At 38.6% G+C, this 11,433-nt stretch overlaps 1 protein-coding gene across 1 annotated transcript; it reads left to right on the forward strand.

Annotated features, from left to right (window-relative positions):
• Nucleotides 1-1,327: 1,327 nt before the first annotated feature.
• On the forward strand, nucleotides 1,328-2,272 carry LOC122748419 (vomeronasal type-1 receptor 4-like). The gene has a single exon (XM_043994056.1). The coding sequence runs from the start codon at nucleotides 1,328-1,330 to the stop codon at nucleotides 2,270-2,272; it is 945 nt and encodes a 314-aa protein (XP_043849991.1).
• The last annotated feature ends 9,161 nt before the right edge of the window (nucleotides 2,273-11,433 follow it).

The following is an 11,433-nucleotide window of genomic DNA, read 5'->3' on the forward strand; positions in this document are numbered from 1 at the left end:
CAAAGTCCATACTTAGGTGTGGTTTAATCCCATCAGTCCTTCACCTATCTAGACAAAAGACTCTATCTCCATTCCTTTTGTTTCCTTGGGTTTGTCCCATATGAGATTTGATGAAGTTTCTCAAGGAGAACTGGACTTTCTGGAGTTGGGGTAGGAGGGAGAAAGGAATGAGAAAGTCATCTCTGGGTCCCCCAAGAAATCTTTTTCTTTTTTTTGGGTGGGGAAGTGAGTGTTAAGTGACTTGCCCAGGGTCACACAGCTAATAAGTGCCAAGTGTCTGAGGCCAAATTTGAACTCAGGTCCTCCTGAATCCAGGGCCGGTGGTTTATCCACTGCACCATCTAGCTGTCCACTGCGCCACCTAGCTGCCCCCCAAGAAATTAACTATTCATAATTATTACTTCACACCCCAAATAGGGTTGTAAAGAGTTGGACATGACTGAACAAAACCAAAAACAATCTGTTTTATTTTTTCTCTCTGCTGCATGTTCATTTCATTTGCATTGTCACTGAAGATGGGACCCCTGTCATCCTTACCCTCTAGGTGAGCCTGAGAACAAAATTGAGATAAACTGGTCAATTCTATTGTAGAGTCACAGGCTAAGGCTTCAGATATAAGCTTAGAAAAGATACTTCAAATGTTTTTGATGCTCTTTTGGGGTGAGCTTCATAATCTTGACATCTACCAGATAACTTCCTTCTGTGTTTCCCTAAGAAGGCAATCAGTCTCAACTAGACTTTTTCATTGTCAGTGACTCAATTTTTAGGATAAATGTGCATATTTGCCAAAGCCTATTTCAAACAAGAAAAGATCTAATTGTATAACAACAAAAGGTCTTACCCTATCACAAAAGGGCAATACTAAATGTAGAAATGTCCTTTGGAATGTGAATGAGTAGGACATGTGCAGGAATATCATGAATCCATTGTATTTCTCTTCAGGTAAGCATTCATATGGAGGTCAGAAGTTGTATAAGGAGACTCTCAAGTTATCTCTGAAGAACTTTAGTGTTGATTATGAGACATGGGAAACAGTGACACTGGGCCATCCAGTATGGTGAGCCCATGTCAAAGAATGTACTGTACTCCATGAGCAAAGTAGAATTATAGAAGCACAAAGGAAACATGAGCTGTGCAAATACAGAGCCACCTCCACCCTAAATGGTCTAACTGGACAGATGAGCCACAGTTAAACACACCTTACCCTGACCCCAACATCATGAGCTCATTGCTCTTCTTTGAAAACAAAGGACAACCAACAACATTCAGATCCTTTATCAGATCCTAAAGGCTCTGAATACAAGTCATCTCCCAAGATACTAAGAACATGAGTCCCTATGAAATAATTCTGACTATTGTCTTTGGCACTCAGATTGCAATTGGGGCCCTGGGGAACTCGTTCCTAATTTATCTCTTCACCATCATGATCTTCACTGGACAGAGAATGAGGATCATAGATAGGATTCTTGTCCAGCTGGCCTGGGCCAACTTCTTAATGATTATCTCCAAGAGCATCCCACAGACAATGGCAGCTGTGAACCTGAAGATTTTCCTGAATGATCATGGCTGTAAATTTTTCTTCTACCTTCCCAGGGTGTCTCGTGGTCTTTCCTTAAGCATGACCTGCCTCCTGAGTAGTTTTCAGGCTATCACCATCAGTCCCAGAAACTCCAGGTGGGCAGAACTTAAAGGCAGAGCCCCAGAGCACCTCATCCCCACCTGTTCCCTCTGCTGGATCTTCCATCTCCTCCTAAACATCCTTGTTCTTGAGAAAATTGAAGGACCAAGGATGGCTGGAAACATCTCAAACATCCTGCCTTACGGATATTGTTCTACTCCAGTGGCCACCACAGTAAATGCTTCGCTCTTTGTAGTCATGGTCTCCCTCCCTGATGTTGTGTGTGTGGGTCTGATGGTCTTTACCAGTGGCTACATGGTGTTGCTTCTGTGCAAGCACCACCAGCAAATACAGCATATCCACATGACCAGCCTCTCCGCCAGAGCCTCCCCTGAGAGCAGAGCCACCCAGTCCATCCTGCTTCTCGCGAGCACCTTTGTGGCCTTTTACTCACTCAATTCCATTTTGGCAGCATATGCACATTTCAGAAAGGCAGGACCCTGGTTGGTGCACAGCTCTACCTTCCTGTCCACTTGTTTCCCAACTTTTAGCCCATTTGTGCTTATCAGCGCTGACTCTCAAGTTCTAAAGTACTATTCTGCTCTCTGGGGAAGGAACAAGCTACATTTTGGGGGCCCTTCTCTCTATCTATAGTGATCAGCAGAGAGTCTGGCCCATATTAATCAATTAATAAACTCCTGATTGCTTGAATAATTGATCAGGTCCCTATTGCAGTATTTCTTCTGTATGAATTTGTCACAGCTTCCCTTTGAGGATATCAATCCAAGAATTCATTTCCCATTGTGAAGGATAAGTGGAGATATATAGAGGTCTTTGCAAATAACTTTTGTGATTGAACTCAGGGGGATGGTTCTCATATTTCTTGTTCTGCATGGCAATGCCAATATCACAGAACAGGAGAGGTGTAGGAACCTAAGAAGGGGTCCATTCCTATACATTCTTGAGAAGTTCTTTCCGTAACACACCTGAAAAAAAAAAATCAGCCAACCTCTCCTTAAGATTTCCAGGGCTGGGGGCAGCTAGGTGGTGCAGTGGATAGAGCACCGGCCCTGGAGTCAGGAGGGCCTGAGTTCAAATCCGGCCTCAGACACTTAACACTTACTAGCTGTGTGACCCTAGGCAAGTCACTTAACCCCAATTGCCTCACCAAAAAAAAATTAAAAATTAAAAAAAATATATTTCCAGGGCTGGGAATCCACTGATACATTCTACTTTGGGACAGATATGAATGTGATGAACATGTTTGGCTTTCTTTTGTCTTTATTTGTTCCCAGATCATATCTCTCTTGCTTTCACTGTAACATGTGCCTATTTCTCTCAATGTTGCCTTTTGAGGCTAAAGAAAAGCTTAATTTCCTTCCATATGAAAATTCTCTTCAAGAATTTTAGAATTTGCCCATTTCCCTAAACCTTCTGTTGCCAAGGGTAAACTTCCTGCATTCCTGCAGTTGATTCTAAAGTGGGATTGATTCCAATTCCAATTTTCTCTTGGTGATTTGGCTTAATAGTTTAATCCCAATAAAAAGATTTGCACTTATCACTGGTCCTAGAGTGAGTAAGAATTGAGTTCAAATGTTACCTTAAACATTTATTAACCTTCTGAATCTAGACGAGTAACTTAAACACTCTCTGCCTCCATTTCCTCATGTGGACAATAATAGTTCCCATTGTGCAGTGTTTTTGTAAAGGATAGAATGACATAATGTTTGTAAAACATTCTGTAAATCTTAAAATAATATATAAACGCAGATATTGTTATCTAATCTGGGTCATCACTTGAGAATGTAGTAGCTGCTACCCAGCATTTGAGGGTATTGTGGTGATAAATAAATTATTCTTCTCCTTAAATATATCAAAGGTAATGGTTGGTGGCACCCCACACATGGGTGGTGCTAGCTTTTCTCACTTAGTTCTTGATAGGTTTGTGTCTTTACCAGTCAAGTAACTCAGCTCATTTGCCTACAATTTCTCTGATACTCCTACTTATTATTATAAATTGGGGCTCATTGAATCTCTACTTCTATCATGATTTTAGAAAAACTCTTAATTAGTGTTATCACATGCATAAGGATGCTAGTTTCAAATCATATAGGTGAATTTCCACTTCATATAAATTAGTTTCAAAACATAAATAGTAAAATGACAAAATGTTCAGTCAGTCAATATCCACTTATTAAGTACCTACTATGTTGCAGAAGCTGTGCTAAGTTCTGAGGATACAAAAAAAAAGAGGCAAAAGAAAGTACTTGCCCTCAAGTAGCTCACAATCTAAAAATGATTCAGTTCCCACGTCAAGCTCTTAATCAGGAAATAACAGTCACCATGTGGGTTAGTAGTCATGTCCTTACTGCCTTTCCCCCTGTCTACCTGGCCTCATTAAATGAAAGAGACACAATACTCAAAAATAAAATGGGTTGAAAGATTAAAATCTAGGGGAAGATTTTAGGGAAGCTGAAGCCAAGTAGATATAACACCTGTCAAAGTGATTTGAAAAGGATTACACATTTGAAGAGTCATTGCTTTAGCTTAGAAGTCTTTTAAATATTCATGGAAACTTTAAATAACACTTTTCTTTTTAAGACTGTTAGGGGGCAGCTAGGTGGCACAGGGGAAAGAGCAACAGTCCTGGATTCAGGAGGACCTGAGTTCAAATCCGACCTCAGACACTCAACATTTACTAGCTGTGTGACCCCGGGCAAGTCACTTAACTCTCATTGCCCCACAGAAAAAAAAAGAAAAAAAAGAAAACCCGTTTAAAGAAAAACCAAAATCATGTTGTGGCAGTTTATAAACATTTTCTTGGACAAAATAATCCTAATGGTCAGGAGCAGAACCAGAAAAACCACTTCCAAAGAAAGGATGAAGATCTATCTAATGTAATCCCTAATCCCCCTAACAGATCTGAACAGCTCAGAGGTCACAGACTTTTTTCACACAAGCTACCATGAGACCCAAGTTGACACCAGAATTCATCTATATCACCACCCTCTCAGTATAGCCAAGCACACAAGTCAAACCTGTTTAAGAACCTGAGTAGGGGTATAGTACCAAGTTTTGTCCCCTTAAGGCTTTTGACTGAGAACATTCTATCACCTGTCATGGGAACTGGATAAAGACTCCCCTTCATTTTTATTCAGGGACAAAAAGAAGAGACTGAAATTTCCCCTATTTAAAAAGTAAACTCCCTGCCACCATGATTATAAAAATATAATTTTATTTCCCCTAGCAAAGCAGAAAGGAATCTCCTCTTTTATCTGCTAAGCCAGTTCTTTAATCAATTAGTCCAAACAATTTTTGACAAGGGACAGGAAGATTGTCAGTTAAAGAAGCTTAGAATGATTTCCTGCAGTTTGTACAAATCTTTCTAAGAGGCAAACATTTCAATGCCACATATACCTCCAGAGTATGGACAAAGAATAGGCTGGAAAGGATCAGCTATGACTATATCAGAAAGAAGTCCATTTTTGAGAAACAAATCTTCCTGAAGGGTCTATCCAAGAAACCACTGAAGGAGGGAATTCTACCTCCTGGCAAGCCTTGTCAGAGTGAAAGGTTATGGAAGATAGAACATCTAACCCTGATAATCAAGGTTGTAATTATGTAGCTATTAACTTTAAAAAGTCTATTTTGAAGTCCAATCCCTCTATGATTTCAGCAGGAAGGAAAAATTGAAAATCCACTTAGTACAGTACTAATAGTCATCATCAGAAAACTTCTTTTTAGGAAAAAGGGATCCCTGATTAGTAGTAATAATAGGAATAAGGCCATTAGAAATCAGAATGTCTTCTGAAAAGATCTTTATGTTGACTACAAGTCACAAAAATAACTGACACTGCAATCCCATATCTCAACTGGGTTTTTCCCCTTAATAATAATAAATTTATTTATTTAGAATTTTCCCCAAGTTATATGTAAAAACAAATTTTCACGTTGATTTTTTAAGACTTTGTGCTCCAAATACTCTTTCTTCCTCCTTCCTTCCCCATCTCTCCCTAAGAAATCAAGCAATTAAATTATACATGTGCAGTCAGGCAAAACATCTCCACATTAGTCAGGTTGTGAAAGAAAACAGACAAAATAACCTTAGAAAGAGGAACTAACAAAAAAAAATTATACTTCAATCTGTGTTCAGATGCTATCAGTTCTTTCTCTGTAGATACATTGTATTTATCTTAAGTCCTTCTGATAGCATCCTGCTCTTCATTTCTCTCATAGTTACTATTGCTAACCCTATTACCTTCCATCCTATTCACTCCCTTGATATTTACTGTATTTTCTATCTTCTTTCACCCTATCCCTCCTCAAAAGTGTTTTGCTTTTTATTGCCCCCTCTCCCAATCTTCTCTCCCTTCCTTCACCTCTCCCCCCTTATCCCCTTCCCCTTCCACTTTCCCACAGGAAAAGATATATTAGTATACCCACTTGAGTGTGTATGTTATTCCCTATTTGAGCCAATTCTGATGATAGTAAGGCTCACTCACTCCCTCGCTCATTCCCCATCTTTCCCTCCTCTCCATAAGCTTTTTCTTGTTTCTTTAATGTGAGCTACTATACCCCATTCCACCTCTCGCTTTCCCTTTCTTCCAGTGCATTCTTATCACCCCTTAATTTTATTGTAAAGATATCATCATGGGTCAGCTAGGTGACACAGTGGACAAAGCACCAGCCCTGAACCCAGGAGGCCCCCATCCCAAATCCAGCCCCAGACATAAGCCATCCCACCCTGCCTGCCCTACAAAAAAAGGATAAACAAAAAAACCCAAATGTTTTACAGGTATCCTCTCTTCCTATTCAAATCACACCTGTACCCTCTGCCTAAGTATATTCCTTTCAGCTGCCCTAATACTGAGAAAGTTCTTATGAACTTTTAACATCCCTCATGGTTTATTTTTCCTGTTTATGTTTTTATGCTTTTCTAGGGTTTTGTACTTTGTGCTGTTTAAAATCTAAATTGTGGGTCCTAATCTGCCCCCCGCCCCAGTCTTGGGGGGAGGAAGCTGGCTAAAATCACTGATAAATTCAGCAAGAGTTTAGACTTTTAAAGATTTATTAAAATATATATTATTGGTGAGTGAAGAGAGACAGAGAGAGAGAGATTGAGAACAGATTCCTTATAGCATGGAAGTCCTAGCTTAGATCTAATCAGGTATAACCAGAAAGAAAGAAATCAATTTCCTTTCCTAGCAGCCCACATGAAATCTCTCACCACCAAACCAATGTCCCGTATGACAAGAGGGACTCCTGTTCTCCCTCTCCTGCCACTCGCCTATTCCTCACCAAAAGAGAGCTCTTCTATGAGCAAGTATCCACTTCCTTGTTCCTCTCTCCCTCCCCCAAAGGGGAGGTCACTCAAGAGAGTGGTATCTTGCTGAAGTCAGTAGTACACTAACGAGTCACTCAGGGCAACCCAGGTGTGGCCTCCATCCAATCATCTTTAAGTAGGTATTTAGTTTCTCATTCTCACCCAATTCAAACAATACTAAATCAACCAGGCGAGGCCCCTGGGTGACTGCAAAATTCCATTATTTTATCACAGTTTGAAAGTCAAATTTTCTTTTCAGTTCAGGTCTTTTCATCAGGAACACCAGAAATTCCTCTTTTTTCATTGAAGTCCCATTTTTCCCATGAAATATTATACTCAGTTTTTCTGGGTAGATGATTTTTGGTTGTAATCCTAGTTCCTCTGCCCCCTGGAATATCATATTCCATGCCCTTTGGTCCTTTAATGTAGAAGCTGCTAGATCTTGTGTTATCCTGTATGTAACTCCACAGTACTTGAATTGTTTTTTTTTTTCCTGGCTGCTTGCAACATTTTATACTTCACCCAGGAGCTCTGGAATTTGGCTATAATATTCCTGGAAGTTTTTATTTGGGGATCTCTTTCAGGAGGTGATTGTTGGATTCTTTTGATTTCTATTTTACCTTCTGCTTCTAGAATATCAGGGCAATTTTTCATGACAGTCTCTTGGAAGATGATGTCTAAGCTCTTTTTTTTGATCATGGTTTTCAGGTAGTTCTATAATTTTCAAATGATCTCTCTTGGATCTATTTTCCAGGTCAGCTGTTTTTCCAAAGAGATATTTCACATTGCCCTACATTTTGTTTTATTCATTTGGATTTTCTTTATTGTGTATTGATTTTTCATAGAGTCATTAGCTTCTGTTTGATCAATCCTAATTTTTAAGCAGTGATTTTCTTCAGGGAGCTTTTCTACCTCCTTTTCCATTTGTCTAATTTGGCTTTTCAAGCTGCTGACTTTTTTTTTCAATGACCCTCCTGCATCACTCTCATTCCTCTTTCCATTTTCCCTCTACCTCTCTTATTTTATCTTCAAAGTTCTTTTTGAGTGCCCCTAAGGCCTGAGACCAATTCATATTTTTCTTGGAAGCTTTGGACTAGGAGCTTTGACTTTGTTATCTTCTGAGGGTGTATTTTGTTCTACTTTGTTACCAAAGAAACTTTTGATGGTCCACATATTTTTCTGTCTGCTCATTATCCTATCCTATTTCTTAGCTTTTAACTCCTTCTTAAAGAGGGGAACTGCTTCCAGGATTCACTGTCCCAAGCTTCAGGAGGTCCCAGGTGGTACAATTTAAGGAGAGGTGCATTCTCAGCTTCCCTGTCCTGTAAGTAACCATGGGCCTGACTACTCTTTTTTTTTTTTTTTTTTTGGTGAGGCAATTGGGGTTAAGTGACTTGCCCGGGGTCACACAGCTAGCAAATGTTAAGTGTCTGAGGCCGGATTTGAACTCAGGTACTCCTGACTCCAGGGCCAGTGCTCTATCCACTGCACCATCTAGCTGCCCTGGCCTGATTACTCTTTTTTTTATGTATAAGGTATTTTATTTTCTCCGCTACATGCAAAGACAGCTCTCAACCTTTGTTCATACAAGCTTTACAATTTCAGATTTTTCTCCCTCCCCTCCCCTCCCTCCCCCCTCCCCTAGACAGCAGGTAATCTGATATAGGTTATATCTATATATCTCTATACATATAGATATAGATATATACACACATATATATACACATAATAACATTAATCCTATTTCTGCATTAATCCTGTAACAAGAGAAAAAATCAGAGCAGTGATGCAAAACCTCAAAATAGAGAAAAAAAACCAACAGCACCCAAAGCAAAAGAAATAGTATGGTTCAATCAGCATCTATACTCCACAGTTCTTTTTTTTTTTCTTGGATTTGGAGATCCTCTTCTATAATGAGTTCCCTGGAACTCTTCTGTACCATTGTATTGGTGAGAAGAATATAGTCCATCACAGTAGGTCAACACTCAATGTTGATGATACTGTGTACAATGTTCTTCTGGTTCTGCTCATCTCACTCATCATCAGCTCACGTAAGACCCTCCAGGTTTCTCTGAACTCCTCCTGCTTATCATTTCTTACAGCACAATAGTATTCCATTGTATTCATATACCACAACTTGTCCAGCCATTCCCCAATTGATGGGCACCCCCTCAACTTCCAATTCCTTGCTACCACGTAAAGAGCAGCTATAAATATTTTTGTACATGTGGGTCCCTTTCCCCCTTCCATGGTTTCTTTGGGCAAAAGACCTAAAAGTGGAATTTCTGGGTCAAAGGGTATGCACAGCTTTATCGCCCTTTGGGCATAATTCCAAATTGCTCTCCAGAATGGTTGGATCAGCTCACAGCTCCACCAACAATGCATTAGTGTTCCAATTTTCCCACAGCCTCTCCAACATTTATTATCTTCCTTTTTTGTCATTTTAGCCAATCTGATAGGTGTCAGGTGGTAACTCAGAGTTGTTTTAATTTGCATCTCTCTAATCATTAGAGATTTAGAGCATTTTTTCATATGGGAATAGATAGCTATGGTTTCTTCATCAGAAAACTGCCTGTTCATATCCTTTGACCATTTCTCAATTGGGGAGTGACTTGGATTCTTATAAATTTGATTTAATTCCCTATATATTTTAGAGATGAGGCCTTTATCAGAAGCACTGGCCTCAAAAATTGTTTCCCAGCTTTCTGCCTCCCTTCCAATTTTGGATGCATTGCTTCTGTTTGTACAAAAATTTTTAAATTTAATATAAACAAAATCATCCATTTTGCATTTTATAATATACTCTATCTCTTGTTTGGTCAAAAACTGTTTTCCTTTCCAAAGATCTGATAGGTACACTATTCCTTTCTCTCCTAATTTACCTATGGTATCACCTCTTATGTCTAAATCATGTATCCATTTTGACCTTATTTTAGTATAAGGTATAAGATGTTGGTCTGTGCCTAATTTCTGCCATACTATCTTCCAGTTTTCCCAGCAGTTTTTGACAAATACTGAGTTCCTATCCCAGAAGCTGGAGTCTTTGGGTTTATCAAACACTACATTACTAGTGTCATTTACTACTGCATTTCCTGAGCCTAGCCTATTCCATTGATCTACCACTCTATTTTTTAGCCAGTACCAGATAGTTTTGATGACTGCTGCTTTATAGTAAAGCTCCAGGTTTGGTACCGCTAACCCACCTTCCTGTGAATTTTTTTTCATTATTTCCCTGGATATTCTTGATTTTTTGTTTTTCCAGATGAATTTTGTTATTATTTTTTCTAGCTGTATAAAATAATTTTTAGGTAGTCTGATTGGTATGGCACTGAATAAGTAAATTAATTTAGGCAGTACCGTCATTTTTACTATATTAGCTCTGCCTATCCATGAGCAATTGATATCTTTCCAATTATTTAGATCTGATTTGATTTGTGTGAAGAGTGTTTGGTAGTTGTGTTCATAGAGTTCCTGGGTTTGTCTTGGCAAGTAGACTCCCAAGTATTTTATATTATCTACTGTTACTTTAAATGGAATTTCTCTTTCTATCTCTTGCTGCTGGACTTTGTTGGTCATGTATAGAAATGCTGATGATTTATGTGGATTTATTTTATATCCTGCTACTTTGCTAAAGTTGTTAATTGTTTCAAGTAATTTTTGAGTTGATTCTCTAGGATTCCTTAAGTATACCATCATATCATCTGCAAAGAGTGATAGTTTTGTTTCCTCCTTGCCTATTCTAATTCCTTTAATTCCTTTCTCTTCTCTGATTGCTAAAGCTAACATTTCTAGGACAATATTAAATAATAGGGGTGATAATGGACATCCCTGTTTCACCCCTGATCTTATTGGGAAGGCCTCTAATTTATCTCCATTGCATATAATACTTGCTGATGGCTTTAGGTAGATACTGTTTATTATTTTAAGGAAACCTCCACCTATTCCTAAACTCTCTAGTGTTTTTATTAGGAATGGGTGTTGTACTTTGTCAAAAGCTTTCTCTGCATCTATTGAGATAATCATATGATTTTAGTTGGGTTTCTTACTGATGTGGTTGATTATGTTAATAGTTTTTCTAATGTTGAACCAGCCCTGCATTCCTGGTATAAATCCCACCTGGTCATAGTGTATTATCCTGGTGATCACTTGCTGTAATCTCCTTGCTAATATCTTATTTAAGATTTTAGCATCAATATTCATTAGGGAAATTGGTCTATAATTTTCTTTCTCTGTTTTTGCTTTGCCTGGTTTTGGTATCACCACCATATTTGTGTCATAAAAAGAATTTGGTAGAACTCTTTCTTCACCTATTTTTCCAGATAATTTGTATAATATTGGAATTAATTGTTCTTTAAATGTCTGGTAAAATTCACCCGTAAACCCATCTGGCCCTGGGGATTTTTTCTTAGGGAGTTCATTAATGGCTTGTTCAATTTCTTTTTCTAATATGGGTTTATTTAAGGATTTTATTTCTTCTTCCGTTAACCTGGGC

This window comes from Dromiciops gliroides, chromosome 3 (genome assembly GCF_019393635.1).
Source record: "Dromiciops gliroides isolate mDroGli1 chromosome 3, mDroGli1.pri, whole genome shotgun sequence".
In the NCBI taxonomy this organism is placed as follows: domain Eukaryota; kingdom Metazoa; phylum Chordata; class Mammalia; order Microbiotheria; family Microbiotheriidae; genus Dromiciops; species Dromiciops gliroides.

Coding starts and splice junctions, on each gene's coding strand:
- LOC122748419 (XM_043994056.1), top strand. CDS start 1,328: ATGAGTCCCTATGAAATAATTCTGACTATTGTCTTTGGCACTCAGATT.